The 18,287-nt window shown below is 40.2% G+C and overlaps 3 protein-coding genes across 3 annotated transcripts; 1 reads left to right on the top strand and 2 right to left on the bottom strand.

The window, feature by feature from the left end:
• Positions 1–489: 489 nt before the first annotated feature.
• Positions 490–5,076, bottom strand: nsun4 (NOP2/Sun RNA methyltransferase 4). Its single transcript, XM_034556245.1, has 8 exons — positions 4,948–5,076; positions 4,250–4,469; positions 3,534–3,717; positions 3,106–3,260; positions 2,848–3,008; positions 2,619–2,743; positions 2,361–2,493; positions 490–2,143 (listed from the first exon to the last, which is right to left on the bottom strand). The coding sequence occupies exons 1-8, from the start codon at positions 5,038–5,040 to the stop codon at positions 2,000–2,002; spliced, it is 1,215 nt and encodes a 404-aa protein (XP_034412136.1). The 5' UTR covers positions 5,041–5,076; the 3' UTR covers positions 490–1,999.
• A 9-nt stretch (positions 5,077–5,085) lies between these two features.
• LOC117746906 (cytochrome b-c1 complex subunit 6, mitochondrial-like) lies at positions 5,086–7,071 on the top strand. The gene is made up of 4 exons (XM_034556246.1): positions 5,086–5,335; positions 5,755–5,811; positions 6,417–6,578; positions 6,730–7,071. The coding sequence occupies exons 1-4, from the start codon at positions 5,288–5,290 to the stop codon at positions 6,760–6,762; spliced, it is 300 nt and encodes a 99-aa protein (XP_034412137.1). The 5' UTR covers positions 5,086–5,287; the 3' UTR covers positions 6,763–7,071.
• Positions 7,072–7,204: 133 nt separating this feature from the next.
• pif1 (PIF1 5'-to-3' DNA helicase homolog (S. cerevisiae)) lies at positions 7,205–13,513 on the bottom strand. Its single transcript, XM_034555746.1, has 13 exons — positions 13,416–13,513; positions 12,607–13,173; positions 12,348–12,471; positions 11,943–12,068; positions 11,284–11,437; positions 10,535–10,649; positions 10,015–10,121; positions 9,691–9,830; positions 9,348–9,454; positions 9,156–9,243; positions 8,763–8,908; positions 7,667–7,858; positions 7,205–7,514 (listed from the first exon to the last, which is right to left on the bottom strand). The coding sequence occupies exons 2-13, from the start codon at positions 13,156–13,158 to the stop codon at positions 7,458–7,460; spliced, it is 1,908 nt and encodes a 635-aa protein (XP_034411637.1). The 5' UTR covers positions 13,159–13,173; positions 13,416–13,513; the 3' UTR covers positions 7,205–7,457.
• Positions 13,514–18,287: the final 4,774 nt, after the last annotated feature.

Raw genomic sequence — 18,287 nt, 5'->3', positions numbered from 1 at the left:
TGTAAAGGGGAATAGAGTCTCAGAAATGGGAAAAAATAATTCGAACTGTAATCTGAAAATTAAAAAAAAAAAGACTATATAGCATTTTTATATCTGCCCTGTGGCTGAGAGCAGCAGGGTCCTGCTGGGCTCAGTCTACTCAGTGCGTCCGGGACAAAGACCCCCACGTGTGAAACCCCTTATCCCACTGCTAACTGGGACACACGTCTGATCTTCACCACAGCAAAACCAGCAGCATCTGCTTTAAATACACAGACTACAACTGCCTTTATATTCACCTCTACATCTGAAGACACAAACTGAATCCTAATTGACAAACCAAAGACTAGTTTAATGTACAGGTTAAAGTTTCAGTAGCTCTTCCATGCTGCTGTCATTTAACATACTGAAGGTGTTCAGATTAAACATGTGGAGTTTGTTAGTAATGGGTTCAACATTATTCATTCAGTAAAAGCTTGTGTGGCCCAAGTTGAATACATAACACTATTACAGTGTTTTACATGTTTATTATCAAAGAAAGCAATGTTGAAATTGTATTTGAAAATGCAACAGAAGCATGGTTGTGGAGTTAAATCCATAATATTCATCTTTTTAATACACAGCATTAATCTTCCTAACACAGGCTTACACACAGAGACACAAATGCACAGCGCTTCATTGGCTAATTCAATAATAAAGCAGACAGCCAGTCGAGTCTATAGGCAGGCAGAAGAGAGAGTAACTCATCTCTAACAGTCTGCCGTCTCCCAAGTGTTAAAACATGTAAATTTATGTAAGAGCCCATAGGAAACACATATTTACAATACGTTTAGGTAATCACAAGATGTGCGAAGAGGCATTCAAGGCCCTGGAGACGAAAGCAGTCAATACAAAAATAGTTTTTATGTGTCATTAATTCCCTCTGCATTCCCAGATACATCCCCCTTTTACCGCAGTAATACAGTAATCACTCACAATCGCACAGAAAATTATCTGCACTCATCTGTGGAATAAAAAAGCGGAAGGGCAAAACAGGCAGAGATGTCCCATTTTAGCTCTCTGCTGCCTCTTTAATGTTCATCTGGGAGCCGCATGGCTGCCGTCCATCCCTGCACGGGGATGGGAGTCGGCTCCTGCACTTGGAGCAGCTTAATGACAGTGGGATGTGGATGGTGGACTCGTTAGACACATACACACACACACACACACACACAGACCACACACACCTTTTTCACGCTACATTGCCTGGCCAGGACAACATAAAGGGTCATCGGCGGTGTGATGGAAAAAGAGGCACCTCTCTGCTCACATTAGGCAGTGATAAGAGGAAACATTTCAACTCTGAGTGATGTCAATGCAAAACAGAGTCAATCCAGATATAATAATGAAAGTTTTACAGATTCAGATGTGAGAAACCAAATGGTCAAAAAAGTCATTACTTCCCTGTTCATTATGCCCTCATTCCATATACCCACATATCGCATTATTAGGCAAAGCCATCAAACCTGATGAATAACAATGAAACAAGCCAACCACATTTTCATTTGAGGCTTAAAGAGAGCTTGTGATTCTGATGGAAATTTGTGTTTCGGTAAAGTGAACTCAAAGGATATCCTTTCATGGGAACAGGATACTTTTAATCTTGAGCTACTGTTGCCACCTACAGGTAAAAAAGTAAAACTACAATTAAAAAGCTGGTTCACTCGAAAAAACAACAAATCAGAGTTTTAACTGACTGATTTGTCGAAAAATCTCGTAAATTGAATTTGGTGTTCCTGTTGTCTCAATGCTGTACACAATAATAATGTTATGGTCCAGGTCCTTCAACTGGATTGTTTGTGTGTTTCTTTCACATTTAACCAACTGTAGCCCAGTGTTTCAACAGTCCACCACCATGACGAAAGGTTCCAACAGCTACAGTGTGTACGGAAAGACGAGTCAAGAGGATCTTCTCATTAGTCCATAAAGCCGTAACAGTCATTCAAATGTCCACAAGCTTTTAGGAGAAGCTGTCACCGGTCTATGTGAGCCTCCGTAGCTTGCACATGTAGATGGGGCCAAAGTTAGCGGCTAAGTGTGGGATAACCATCTCACCCAGGTGGAGGTCGGGAGCAAAGTGAAAGGTTTTCCTGAACATGTGTGTGAGGGGTCGCAGATCAACAACCTGAATGTAGATATGATCAGGACACATGGGGGAAAAAAAGGAAAATAAAAAAAGTTAAATTATTCATTGTAATTGGGTTCCTGTGGTCATAATCAGGAAGTCCTGAAATTCCAGAGGCAAGAACCTTAATGATAGTTTATCTTCCACTATTGCGAGTTGTATTACTGAATATCTAATATACAGTTTCTTGTTGACGATGACGGCGTGTGGGACTGACCTGAAGCTGGATGCCGTGGTTCTCTCGAGCCAAGACGATTGCCTGTTCCACCACACTCTGGTTCTGGATTTGAGAAAGTGTGCAGGTGGAGTAAAGGATCTCCCCACTCGGACAAGTTGCTTCGATTCCAGCCCTGCAGGATGGAGAAAGGGGTTGTTCACTTCATATAAAATAATCACGTTAACTTGTAGCGTTACTATATAAAATGTAACTGCATAAAAATAACCACACTATCCTTATATTTTCACCAAAACTTACATCAGTAGCTCCAGCTGTAACTGCGGGAGCTTTCGTCTTTCACCGGTCCTGCTCTTACTGAATATGTTGTTGTCGTCCTCCATCAGTGAATGTCTGTCTGTGGTGCAGGGGACGTCAATGAGGACCTGAAGACCGAATAGAAAAGAGGACGTGGACAAAGTGGTGGCATTTAAAAAAAAGACAGCAATATTTCAGGCACTTGCCGTATGATTACATGACACTGGCTTACTCTGTCAAAAGTGTTCCTTTCAATATCCCCCCAAATGGTGCCATCAAAGGAGGTGATGCGTAGTTTCTCATCAGCTAAAAGCGGCTTAGGAACGTAGCTGTTGAGGACTTTTCTCAGTCGCAACGTCCGAGACACTGAGGCGTCATTAACGCACAAATAACCTTTAAAGCAGACAATGGAGGGTTAACTACAACCGACTGACAGAACAACAGCATACATCAAGTGAGGAAAACTAAAAGATGAGCGCAATCCTCTTACCTATAGACTGGGTCTGAAGTAAAGCCAAAGTCTTGCCTCCTGGAGCAGCACAGAGGTCAAGCACATTGTGACCTTCTTGGACATCCAGTGCGAGACAAGGCAGCAGAGAGGCTGCATCCATCAGGTAGTAACCCAACAAGCCACACATGTCTGGTCTTTAGAGGACAAAGGACAAATAATTAGAATGAAACATTTTACATTCGGTTCAATTGCCACATTCTTGGTTCATCTGGAAGAGAACAGTTCTCTGAATGTCCAACCACTTTGACTTAAGCATTTTGAAATTAAATATAGAAACAAAAAATATATGTATTTATCATGTAACAAACTAGCAGATTAAAAAAAGACTAACAACATGGCATGCATGAAACCATCATCTTTTTCTATTGATTTTACATTATTTTCCAATAATTAAAGGATAAGCTTACCTTGCGGGCTTGAATCTTGTGATATCCCCTCTTGGAAACACTAAGCACTTGATGTGAGGACTGAGGTGGAGGGGAGATAGCTGCTGACCATCAATGCCAGATTTCTTAGATATGGAAACACCACTGGATTCCTCATCGCCCACAACCTCAGATTCTTGCTCCAAGAATGGCTGAGCTGCAGAAACTATTAAGAATGTAGAATTGATCGAATGCGGAGGGATAGTGTGCTGATAGTGTGCTTGTCTATGAGATCATTAAATAAAAATGTTTAAGCTTTCAGAGAAGAATGACTTGCAAGTGGCTTTTTGCAATAATTCCATTTATTTTGCCTTTTTTTTTTTTTTTAAACACACTGATCAACTATTGTTATTGAAATAGTATACATCACATGAAATCAAAACTAAAGTTCACACTCAATGAAAAATTATGGTTAGAATTAGAATACTAGTATATAACTATATTTATTAATATTTATTTCAAATTGTCATCTACTTCCTGATTAACTAATTATCCAGAGGCTTGTTCACCAACAACAAATAAATAAAAATAGAATTCAGCACTAATGGTTCTTAATTTTTTTTCTCAGGAAAAAACATGAGAATAAGTGTCCAAGGGAGTCAAGACACCACATAAATTAAATGCAAATAAAGGGGTTTCCATGCCATGCTTGATTTAGCATTCATAAGGAGATTGAGCCTTGGATAATGCACACCTACCTTCTGTATCTGCGTCACGGAGGAAGTCTCTGCATCCCTGGGCTTCAAGGTCTGCCAGAACCACATCATAGGAGAAATTATTGAGCAGGGCTCCGTATTTCTTCTCTGACAGCAAGGCTGCTCGGACTGATGGCCACAGCGGCCCCAGCTGGACGCTGTGGGTGGCATCAAAGTGCTGCAGAGCCAGGCTGGTGGGAGGGTGCTTGGTACGTGTGACAGCCTGTCCGAAAGTAGAGAGGTCAAAATACTGCTTTAAATTGTTGATTTGGTTTGATGTTCTATTTTGTGAGGTTAATTAGCGTTAGTTAATTTAAACATGTACAATCGGGGGCCGGGTTTTAACTCGCATGGGCACGGGTTACTGCGATGCACACAAATATATATCCTTTAATAACAATCGAATAAAAGGATTTAGATTGTATTACACTGTATGAGAGAACATACTCACCATAAAGTTAATTAATTAATTTCTTAGTTTTAGAGGGCAACCATTTTAGCCAGCTCTCATTGATTCAATTCGCCATGGTATCGATACCGGTATTTAAAGTAAAAATGCAATACTTTCTTTTAAATACGTACTGTATGTTGATATGTGGCTAACGAACCAAACAGAAATATTACGCCTATGAGGGAGGACATTATTTTACCGATAACGATCTCTATCTACTGCTTTGTCTGTTTCTGCATTGATAACGTACCCATTTTTCCTTCACTCGGTTTCGTCGTGGGGTTAAACACCTTAAATCTTTAACTTTTCTCAGTAAAAGTCTGGTGTCCATGAGCAGCGCCATCTTGACGTGCAACAGTTATTTGGTCCGTCGTCACTCCAACATCCAATTGAAAGGTTCCGCCATCATTGATTGGACCAGAGCAACTTCAGTAACCACTTTAAACCAATAGGAAGCGTTCTAAGGAAACATCCGGGATCCTTCTCCTCGTTTCTTCCGTCTGAACGACCTCACGTCCTCAACGAACAGCCGTGCAGCTGACGAACCGGGTTCTCTGTCGGGATTTTGGGAGAACTCCAGAGTCGTAATCATGGTTTTTGAGAGGAAGATGCTCACGTACGGCGACCCCGACGACGAGGTACTGAAACAAAGACAGATATATTTGTACTTTTAGTCGCTTTTTGTATGCGTGTGTTACGTTACCCAACTCAGCGCAGTAGCTCGGGTTCAGTGTCGGCTCTTTTGAAGACGTGTTTGGTTCCTGCCAAACGTAGATGGAGGTTACATTGTAACAAAAAGTATGCACGAGTTATAGTTTTTAGAAATTTCTTGCACGGCTTTACTATGATTGGTCCATGGTAACTCTGGTTGTACCAGTGGTATTTCCTGTTGGTTAAAATAGTCATTAAATTATGAATTAAAATCTAAAATGCGTTTTAATTGTATCATTATTTATGGTTCGAATTTGGTTGTAATACAGCCCAGGTGCCCTTTAGAAAAGTATAAATTCCCCCCTCAAACTAACTACATGCCCATTATATTAATGTCATTGACTAGAAGGAAGATGTGCCAGCTGAAGAAGAAGAAGAGGAGGAAGAAGAAGAAGACATGGTGGTAAGTTTGTGCTTCATGAATCTAATGAATATTATTTGAGTTTAACTCAAAGAATTGAGTTTAAAACAGTGGTATCTGAACACACACTGAAAATATGGACATGTGTAAAAAGCAGAGACTACATGAGGCCACCATCGAGTTAAGCGATATTTAGGTTGGTATACCACAATGGGACTACAGAATCTTTCTTTTGGTGGTTAATACATCATTGTACAATTTGAGGTACTTGTGCTTCAGTATCTTAATTTTCAGAAGCTTTATACTTTTATTCCACTAAATTCAGTGACACAATGTACTTTGTTACTCCACTATATTTGGTTTGCTTCAGTTACTTTACAGATTAATTAGTACAGTATACCAAATGACTAAATTAGACAAGATGCACTTTATTGACCCCTTGGGGTTCACAAGCTACTACCCATCAGTATATAAAGTAATTATATTAGCCCCATCTTTACCTGCAGCAACATTAAACTAATGGAGACATTAACAAGTCAATCCAATAGTATTCAGATTATTGTAACATGGACAGTTCTGCATAATTACTTTTACACTTGATACTTAAGTATATTATGAGTCCATAATACACCACGTGTCCCTCTCAGGATCCTTTAGAGACGATACGGACCAAGTGTGAGCAGACTGAACACTGTGTGCACTACAAGGAGCGTCTGGAGGCCTGTGAAACCAGAGTTGGCTCCAAATCCAACACCACTGAAGAATGCACGGAAGAATTGTTTGACTTTCTGCATGCACGGGACCATTGTGTAAGTGTGTGTGTGTGTGGCACAAACGGTGGGATGAGGAAAGATATGTGCCCTTCTTTTCACTTTCAGTGCCCAAATGGTATTTGAGCATGTGACTTGATTTGTGGAAGTTTTCCCTCCAAAATATGCTGATTGTTTTTTCTCTTTATAGGTGGCACACAAGCTGTTCCATATCGTGAAATAACCTTCCTGGCCAGCTCCACTTGCAGCTGTAAAATCTTCAAGATTGCTCTGTTGTTCTGTGTATTAATGTTCAAGAAGGTTCTTGGACTAAATACATGTCACCCTTTCGTACAGTGCATACTTGTGTAGATGGCGTCGGAAGCAGTCTGTAAAATATGAGTCACTGCTTGTAGGTAATGGAGGACTTAAATCTCACTTGTCAGTTAATTTGCAAAAGCAAACATGCTGCTCTAGCAATTCATATATTTCTACTCAGGTTTGGCCATGGATGCATTGCTCTCACTGGAAAATAAACAAACATTCTTTGTTATCCAACGTGTTTGAGTTGCATCATTGTAACACTTGATTACTCTGATACAAGTGGGAAATCATTTCTTTAAGTCATCTGCTGGATTGATGCGTGTGTTGGAGTAAGTAATGCACGCAGAAGGCTCAAACTGATCCACGTAGAGATATGTTGACACATTTTATTGGAATACCAGACATGATAAATTAAAAAAAAAAGGCATACAAATAAGCTCTTTAAAAATGACCAGAAGGTGGCAGTGTAAATTCAAGTGCTGCAAAAATAAACCATGAGGTAGACTGAGTGTTGCCTTCATTTAAGAAAACCAAATTGTCCCAAAAGGAATACAACATGATGTTTGAGATAATTCATGCACATAGTGCATAATGTCACAGCAGATGTAAATTGATTCACCATCTCACTGATGTTTTCTGGTTGCCATTGCCAAGAAAGTCATCCATGGAGGCCTGCAGAAGGAAGTGGAGACCAGTCACGTTATTTGACGAGAAAGAACTTCAGCAGCCTTGGTGCTTGATTGAGTATTTATGTGATCCTACAGTAATTGTTTGTACTCAACACATCATGGTTGATGACAGACGAGGACAAGCTCTGCACTCACCTGCATGAGCAGCCTCTCTTTCCTCAGTTTCTTGTAGAAGATGAGAACATCTGGATCTGCCCTGACCACACGGGGGTCAAAGTCCATCACCCGCAGACCCTCCAGGCTTCGAGCCCGAGACAAGGCCACGTAGGCCTGACCGCTCTCAAACACACGCGCCAAAGAGATTTCCACACAGTCCAGTGTCATTCCCTAAAATAAACAAAACCGACATCAGGTCAGAAAAGCAATTGTACGACCCAGAATGTATCGTCATTTGGATCATTTAAAATAAAGCATTGATGGATGATATTACAGTATTATACATAAAACGTGTACAAGATTCAAACAATGGACATCATCTCCACCCACTCGTTTTCCCCCCCAGTTACATCATTTCTTTTACATCCTCTCATTTCCTGTGAGGGGCTGCAGGTGTGGGCTTTCCTTATTACTTCCCAGCACTGTAGCTCCTCTGCTGTAGATCACACATTGGTCATGACCAATGAACTCCATTACCTAGGGACCCTTTTCCTCTCCAACCAATATCCGAGTCTAAGGTCAGTTTGCTGTGGGAGCTGGTGGTGAGGCAGCTGAGTGATGGTGATTACATAGTTACAGCTCATTTATGGGAAGCATTGATACTGGGTTGGTGTGCCGAGCATCTGACCTGGCCTTTAGCAATTTCCCTCATCAAATAGCATTATTGTGCCCGTTCTCACTCACCTTGCCTGAGTTTCTCTCTGCCTGCTGTGTGATTTTGAACCTTTTTCTTTCGTTACTATATTTTTCTCCTGTCCCCCCCCCATCATTTATTTCATCTGGTCATCAATAATGTCAGCTCTAAAGGTTGTGACAATCCTTCCTGTAGATATGGAGATCATTTACTGGACAAGTGAAAATCTGGCCTGCTGGAGGCACTAGAAAAGGTTAGGGGACCTAAAACATTTAGGGCGTATCCTCTGTGGATCAACAATATCTGCACAAAGACACAACCATAAAGCACTGGTGTCCCATGGTAACACTGGAAGGAGTCTTCCCCAAAGAGTGATATCATATTGGTTTTGTGAGAGTTGGAGCCAAACCACCATGTTGCTGTGATTGAACCTGTTCTCACCTGGCTCTTGTGGATGGAGATGGCCCAGGCCAGTTTGAGTGGCAGCTGCTGTCGACTCAGGTGGATCCCACTGCAAGACTTAAATACCCAGCGCTCAGCTTTCAGCACCTCTGTGGCACCACAAAGGAAACGCACACGTGGGAGTCCTGAGGAAACATGGAATGAGTCAGTACATGGATGGACGATAATCTACCACCACAGTGAAGACTTAAACCTGTATTTTCATTAAGGGCATTTGCCATTAAACATGAGTTCTTCTCCTTTGAAATATCCTCCAGTGACTATTCTTTAAAGTAATCCCATGCAATTATCTTGACAACTAAATATATAACATCCATAAATTCTGGATTTTCTGAGAAAAGATTCAAGATAATAATGAATCAAAATACCAACCATGTTTTCCAGGCTCAAAAGCCACCACGAGGCCTCGCGCTCCGTTCACCAGACCTCGAGCAACATCCAGGTTCTTAGTCAGCATGACCTTAAAAAGAACAAGAGTTACATTTCAAACAGTGTCTTCGCTCAAATTGAGCTCAGTACGCTCAGAACATAAGAAAAGTGCAATGTCGCAACACACAGGCTCACCTGAGCTCCAACTTTGAGTTGGATCAGTCTGCTAACGGGGCTGTGAGCGTCGATTGTCTTCGCCAGGGCCGGGTCGCTGTCCAGGGCCTCAAACACACGCACTGACCCTGAGGGACAAGGGATTGATTCACGACATAGGAAACGCAAACAGTCATGTAAAGCCATTGCTAAATAAAAAAAGTGGACAGGATACTTCAGAAAATAACTGCCGTCTGGCTGAGACTGAAAATATCTTGTGGAAATAGATTTTTAACAAAGCCTATTTATACTATGATTTAAGCCAAACAAAGTAACACCTGTTTGAGCGTAAAAAGAAAACCTAATCAAACAGAACACTTCGGACCTGGCAGCTGCTGGAGTTTGTTCTCGTTTGTGAACTCCACATCGTCCTTGTGTGTGCACAGCCTGGTCGCTAGAATGCCGTCCCTCTCAATGGGATGGTAGGCGCTGTCCATCAGCTTCGCGGTGATTTCCTCCGTCACCCTGAATGGTTTTAAGACAGACAACGTTTCCTTTAGAAAATGCTTTTCCTGAAAAACCTGTAAAAGCTTGAAATGCATTGTTATGCACATACACACATTAAAATGTACATTTGATAATGAGTGTGCACTGTAATCACATTAACAGCACAAAAAACACATTTCAGCACACTGTGTGTGTAAGTCACCTGCCCACCCTCACTGCCTGTAAGAGGGAGATGAAGGACTGGTCAGTTTGCCTCCGCACTTCCATTAGCTCCATGTTGACCTGGATGACCTTACGCCAACTCTTGGCCTGGAGGAGGGGAACAATTCTTATACAACGAAAATGATGATAATAATAATAATAAAAATAATAATAATATAAATGAATGCTCCTCAGGAAGTATGCACAGTGTGTAGACTCATGGGAACAGTCCAGAACAAATGTTAATGACTTTAAACAGTACTGACTAGCAGTTACTTACTAACAACCTCTCAGCATATACACTGATGCAAAACACACCATTTTATTTTTATTGTTGTATTGAATCACAATAGATTATAGAGAATTAAAAATGTTCTGTTAATGACAATGTAACCAATATATTTATTGTTGCATACATGCATTTACCACTGCTTTTAACCCATCCGTTCAGCTTACTGACCACAGTGTTACTAAATAAATGAGAAACAATAGGAAAGTTCTTAGATCCGCGGTGGTCTGACCTGGAAGCAGAAGCTGGCTTTTTCCTTTCCTTTAGAAACAGGAGGCAGCTGGAGGAAGTCGCCACATATGATCAGTTGAATGCCCCCAAACGGCTGAGTGGACCTCCTCACCGACCTACAAGAGTGTAGCGAGAAGATGAAGTGTAGTGACCCACCTTAAATATCACTGCTTAACAGTTTCAAATCAGAGCACTGATAAAACCCAATCAATTATCTATTCTAACTGGAACCATACATTGTAACAAATGCCAATTGGAATTAATATGGCCACTGTTGATGTGTTAAACTTCTTGCGATAAGTCTACCTCTACATAAATGCTGTCAGTAATCAGTAAAAGGAACACCATAATGTCAACGGATATTGAATTATTAATAAATCAGTCGGATGCATCATTGAGTTCTGTGGTTAGCGCTGCTTGGTATCATTAGCGCAGCGTCTTAAATGTGATATCAAATACTTTCAGGATAACTTTGCGTATTAAAATATACTGTCGATATTAATATTTTTGCATTGACAGTTTTGAAAATATATGCTACAAGTCTACATATTGTACACAAATGTAAATTTAATATTTTAATAGAAATGTGCAAATTTAATTTAACAGCTAGAACAACTTAAGAAAATATGCACTCGCCTTTAGCAATAAATAATGACCTGCAGACAGCAGCCCAACACATGTTAAAACTCTCCAAAAAAACCACATCTGTAACCGGCTTCACGATACAGTGCAGCATCACCGTTGTCTCACCTTGCCACCGACTCAAGCTTATCAAAGAACTGGGCCTCCACCATAGAGACCTCATCGATGATGAGGTGTCGACAGCTGGTCCAGTGCTGCAGCACCCCGGGCCTCTGGGCCAGCTCGATACACTGCTCCAGCGGGGCAGAGCCAGAGCCAATACCTGGAGGAGCACGAGGACAGGAAAGGAGACAAACTGATGGTCAGATGGGACACAAATCAATAACTCCTGCAAGTACTAAAATCACGTCCTCTATTGTATATTGAGATTTAGTTAAACACATTCGTTAATGTGGCGAGACACACACAACTGTTACGGAGTCAACAGCTGCGGATCCGCTTTAAGAAAAGGTAAACACCAAAGATGTTAAGTTCACTTTTCTGTTACTTGATTCAGCCATTTTGTAAGGAAACATTCATTGGTTCCAGATCCTCAAGACTAATCATGGATTTATCAGTATAGTTGGTGCTCTATTGATTAGGATTCAGCCTTGTACCCAATACTACACATAACAGCAACGGTATAAATTGTTTAGATAATATGCAATATTGTATATAGTAACTTGTAGATGGGAAAAATAACCAGTGCATCTCCCACCACTTATTTGTTATTTACAGAGACATTTGTGACAATAATATTTAATCTCCTCAGAGACACGACAACTCACCAGCAAAGTTGTGTAATGTCGTTCCTCCGATGTGACATGCAGCCACTCCTGTGCTGGCTGTGGCAAAGGTGCTTTTTGGAGGAAGAGATCCCATGATTCTCTTCAGTAAGAAGGATTTTCCTGTACCTGAAAAACACATTCGAAAAGGAGCTTAAAACCGACAATTTCACTTGTTTAGCGCCATAGGAAAAACACAAAAGAAATTGTCTTAAAAAGATCGACATCAAATTCTCTTGCGAATGACAAACTGCCTACAACTTTCTTACTAAATAGCAGTAGCAATAATACATACCATATTTCAGTAAGACAGTTGTATACAGAATGTATCAAGCATATCTTTTTATACAAAGTTATTACCTACCTTTTGTGAAAATGTATCTTTATTAGTTATTGTCACACACTTACCTGCACTTCCAGTAAAGAAGACGTTCTTGCCACTCAGCACAGCAGTGAGGACAGCGGCCTGTTCTTTATTCAGCTTACATGACGGCAGACACAAGATGGGCTTTTTGCTCGGGTTGGCTTTCACCTGAAACCATCAACACATTAGATACAAAAGACAAAAGAGTGTGAAATGGATTCAAGAGGGCACATGTTGGGGCAGTAGTCTGCTCGACCAGATTAAATAACTTGTATTTTGTTTGTTTGTGTGTGTTCCTCTCACTGGGCTGAAGTTCGTGTCACTTCTCGACCTTTTGACCTGCGGTCCTCTTCCAGCTACAGTTGTCCCGTTGGTGCGGTCGGTCAGCCCTTTGGGCGCCACTGTACTCCTCAGCTCGTTGACCTTCTCGACATCCTTTTGCTGCAGCGGGCTGATGGCCTCAAAGCTGCGGGGCAGACCGGCTTTGAGCTTCTCTCTGTCGGTCATCGGCTTGCTGCTCATACGGGCCTGGTGCTTGATGCTCAGGGTTTTTAGGAAGAGGTTCAGTCGGTCAGGGGGGCAGTTGGAGAAGAGCACCTGGATGTTTTCGCGGAGCAGTTTGACGGTGCACTTCCCTTCTCTGACGAACTTTGTAAAAAGCTTGAATTCTTTAAGATTGTAATTTTGCGGGACTTTTGCGTCATGGACCCGGAGGATAATGTCCTGGAACTCATTCCGGCCCAGAATAACCGAGGCTTTACGGATGACCTGCCTCCGGGTGGCCTGACCGGAGGCGTTCAGGTGCTCCACCGTCACACAGCACTGCAGCTGGGCACCGTCCTCCCCGTCCAACATTGCTGAAACCGTTAGCTAAATAGAAGAGTTCACATTTAATTAATGGGGAATCTGTTTGCCCAGGCGGTTTAAGATGGAGATTTAAACAATGAATAGCCAACTCCCTGAGCTGCAGCATTGTGTGCAGCTGTGTTTAATTTAATCAACACTAACACCTGATACCGCTAAGTTAGATCATAACGAACCCATTACACATAACAGCGTGAGCAAAATACACTTTGAATGCATTTACTGCAAAACGTTTATTCAGCTCTTACCGTTGTCTTTTAACAGACTACGTCCCGATCTTTGTCTCTCTTCCTTTCTCCGTGTAGCTCTCACTCCGTGAGCATGAGCAACGATTTTCAAATTGTCGTTGTGGGAATTCAGCCAATAGCCGAGTGACGCTGCGGGCCAATCAGGAAGAGGGGGTTTAATGAAGTACCCAATGAAAGAACGAGGAGGGCCGTCCCTGTGGCTGCACCGTCCAATCGCTGGTGGTATGATCTGCGGCGTCATATTTACGTTAACTACACATGGCTATCCGGAAATAGCAAACCTCTTCCCAATAACAGTGCTATTCCTAAGATGAATTAAACATTATACACTCTTATTTTCTCTATTCCTAATGTAGGTAATTTGTTATTTTTATTTTCACCCTCACTCTGAAACTCAGTAGGCCTCTTGTAATTTCAACTGGTCGACATGTTGTGTACAAAACACATGACTAGTGTTAATGATTTTCTTTTTTTTTGTCTGCTCTCTCTGAGAGGTCACAGTGCTACTCTACTGTGGAGATAATGAAAGGATGGCTGAGATAAAGAGAGAAGGGGTGCTATCAAGTAGGCTACAGTATTATGTATTTTCAAAAAGAAAAAGCTATGGGACCATCAATAATTTATAATTAGGTGTGCAGTTGTGTGCCAGCCAAACTCTAGATTAAATGATTTGTGATTAAATATGTACGTGTGGGACTAAAAGGTCATTTTAGTAATGTACATTTTACAAAGTCAAAAGGGGAACTTCTTTTTTCTTTTAAGTCTCAAGTCATCAATTCAAGTTGTGCAGCTCTGATGTCTCCATTCAGTTGTGATCATGATCACTCATTATCTAGGTTATGATTGAAAACAGTTAAATATCAATAAGCGGCTTCTCTTTTATTGCATTGCATCATCACAACCATATGTTTTAATAATCTCTCACCCCTCATCATCCCTCAATAGCAACAAACCATTTATCATCTTGACAAAGCTGTACTTGTTTGATAGTGTGAAGCTTTCGAGAACCTGATGAGAGGGGAGAACACAAGTTCACAGTCATACTGCTGTTATTAGACACGGTTGACTACCACTACATTTGAAGGTGAATAACTAATTGTTTTTGTGATTTGGAGCATTGGAGATGGTCTATTCTCAGATAGGAATATGTCCACTGAAATGTAGCTATGACAATCTTTCTGCAGGCAAAATGTCGATCTGCGTTCTTCTAAGTTAGAAGACTGTGCTTATAAACGTTCCTGTGCTCAGCAATTAAAGTTTTACAAACGTACTTATTCCTGTTATGAAAAGCATCACATTCTGCGTCAGGCCGTCTTCACCAACAGCTCAATTGGTCAACATTTGACTTGTAATCCGAAGTGGTTTGTTCCCCTGCGGGCTGCTGATTCCAACATGTGGGTTTTAAGTTCACTGGGCTTTTATGATCTGAACAAAAGGTTAATTTATAGTAAACACTAGCCTCTGATGTTACTGCAGATACTCTGGCCGATGCGGTAAGTAGGAGCACAACACATCACATGGCTTTGCCCAAACCAACAACTTTTAATACTCTGTTTTTCAGATAAACACAACATAAACAGCAGCAACATTGATTTCCAAGCATTATGTGACAATGGAAAGATCCATCAAATGTGCTAATGAATGAGGGGATTTTTAAAAGCTTTAAGTAATAAATTCACCACGTTCTTTCAAATGCATCTGGAGCCCACAGAGCCTCTTAGCAGTAATATGTACTAGAACATATTTTCATGAGAGTTGAGTGTTTCTCTACAGTGGACACAGGACACTATTTTTACCTGACCTTTAATCCTCTCATCATTAGGTGGACAAATGATGAATGTTGGTGCTTCTCACTTCCTAGAATCCTACAGTGACCTTATTGGTGACCTGAGAGAGATGTGTTGATATAACATTATGATGCCAATAACAATGGCCACACAAAAGGCTCACAAGGTAAACATGCATGTTTTTTATTGAGTATTGTGGGTGTTGATGTTGTGCTCTTGACATACTTATGAACCAGAACAATGTTCCGCTTCAGTGTATTGAGTTTCTTTGCTGGCCCGTCTGACTTATACTAATTAAAGTTTTATTCTGTCCCTGAACATAAAAACACAGGGCAAGGGTACTGAAATAGTGTTATATGAGAGCAACATTTGCATAAGTGGTTTCTTAATCTTCTTTTTCTTCTTTGCTTACATCTTTCCTTTCTCTGCTGTCCTCTCGAAGTGCCTTTGCCATCACATGTTTCTGTGCAGTGGAGCTACAGACCTTTCTTGTACCTTGTCAAAGTAAAGGGCACATCCACCCAACCATTCACATATATGCAGCCACCCACACTCATGCCCTCAGACTAATGTCCACAGAGCTACTTCCAAGCTAATTATGTGTGTCGCTCTTTCATATGAACTCTAAGGTGGGAAAGAGCAGCTGCAAACCAAAAACTGTATGTGTTTGATTCATTTTGAATTAGTCATGCACAAATACTTCCCCTCATTAATGCTCTGGAAATGCAATTTAATATTTATATAGTAAGCAGCTTTCCTCAAGTTCCAAAACCTCTATTTAGTCTTTTTGTTTAGAGTGAAAACAAGTTTGTTGGTGCACGTGGTTCACTTACACGATGGCCTCTCTCACACACACAAAAACACTTTCCATACGTCTTTAGTTATTTTTTTAATAAGCTTTGACCAACTGCTCGTTTGTAGTGGTGGAAAGTACCTATTCAAGTACTATTCTTCAGTATAACTCTCAGATACCTGTATTTAGTTGAGTATTTCCATTGTATGCTACTTTTTGCTTTTCGACATTTCAAAGAGAGTTATTGTAATGTTTTACTCGACTACATTTATTTAATAGCTACATTTTATGTACAAAAAAAATGATAAACTGATACAATTCCCACACGTGATATTTAAACAGCACGTGTTTTTTACCTGATTAGACAGAAGTCCTTCAAAAAGGTTTGTCAAAATATTGGTGTTAGTCTTCCACTGGAAAAAGTAACGTATCAAAAGGGAAACATATGTTTGAAAAGGTGTTGAGGCCTGAAGGTTATGGACTTGATGATGAAGAAGAGGATTGATCACTTCTTGGTGTAAAGCCTGCAGGGTGTTTTGTACGAGCTATAAGACAGTGCCTATGTGAAATGAACAGTAACACATTATTTCATAATATACTTTCAATTTAGATATGTTCTATAAAGGATCACCATTTCTTGCATTGACGATTCTTTATAGAACATATATAAATTGAAAGTTACTTTCATTTATTTCTGTGCACAGGGCAAATAATAATAAATATATTGCATTTGTCACATCAGCAATACACTATATATTTGATATAATGTTCTGAGTGTCGTATACAGCCCTTTAAGTAATGGATCTGAGTACTTCTAGCACTGCTTGTTCATCTTGAATGCAATAAGATAACAAAATTAATACATTTAAATACTGCCATTAGAAGGGGAGAGGGCTTTTATGTCAATGACTACATTTTGCATGCAAAGAAGGCTTATCATTCGGCGGGCAGAAAAGGCAATGTGGAGGACCAGAGCATATGGTATAATAAGGCATTTGTGCTATGGAAGGTCTGTCCAATAAAGTATAAATTTATTAGGTCAAATTGAAAACACATTTCCCATATGTTCCACAAATTTCCATTCCACAGCTCAGTATCCTACTACTATATAAACTCAGCATAATGTACAAATGAAACGTAATGTGAAATGGGCTTTGCATTTGCATTTTCAAATTAGCAGTCAAAATCGGTTAGATAACCTAGAAAATGGGTTTAGTATATTTAATTAAGCCGGTCCTGTATGGGGACGTCCACAAGACTTCGCTAAATCTGAACATAAAGCAGTATTTTCTTCTGTATGCAGTAAAATCCTACACATCAATGATAATTAAGTGTTCGTAGTTTATGAATAATATCCCACATAGAATATATTGATACAGTCAAAATAAATTACCGTTATACTAATAAATTCATATTTCATAATAATGATTATTAAGATTGATCATTATCATCATCATTGAAACTATATGCTACATTATATTGAGACATATCTAATGTGTGATACAATTCATGATGGGTAACTTTAATTGTGGCAAGGTGTACAACTGTGATAATTGATGCAATGACATGCCCTTTGGAGGCCTGTTATTGGCTGACTTGATTTGAGGAAGAAGTGAGTTATGAAGATTTTACTTTTCTCCAAGTTAAAAAGTTCAGGACAAAATGTACAACCATTTCTATTTTTATTCCTAGAGGCTTCCATCCACAAGTAGCTCATAACTGTCCGAGTTAAGGGACACTACTAATAATATATTGTGTAACCAGTCTTGTTTGTCCAACCTTAAGGTCTTTGGTAGAAGAGTACTTCACACAAAATACAACACAAATAGACAGACCTTTTCTATTCCAAAACACTTTCCCTAACAAGACATCAAAAGTAAAAGAAATCAACGTTTAATTACATGCAACAGCAAAGGGCCGTCCACACTGTTGTCTCAAAGATAAACCACCTCTCCACTTGAAGTGATGCCCTCACCGTTCCCTCCTTCTAGTTGGGTTTGGGTTTTTTTCTCGTGGCATTTGAAGCTATTAACTAAGGGCAAAAGCTAGCGATCAACAAACAATCTTCAGAAAAGTCTCAGAAGATAAACGGTTAGCATTTGATTGAACATGGGGACTCTAAAATGCACGTAAATAAAAATGTTTGAGCTTGACAAGTAACATTTTACATTCACAGACTGGCTCACAAGACAGCTGAGCATCAGTTTGATTGCAAGCCTTGTTTTTGGTAATGCTACATTAGCCGTATGAATTTGTTGTTATGAATTGGTAGATGCACAAACGAAACCAAAA

The sequence above is a fragment of the Cyclopterus lumpus genome, chromosome 17 (genome assembly GCF_009769545.1).
Source record: "Cyclopterus lumpus isolate fCycLum1 chromosome 17, fCycLum1.pri, whole genome shotgun sequence".
NCBI lineage: Eukaryota > Metazoa > Chordata > Actinopteri > Perciformes > Cyclopteridae > Cyclopterus > Cyclopterus lumpus.
Note: the sequence above shows the minus strand (reverse complement) of the source record. Positions and strands in the feature narration are given on the sequence as shown.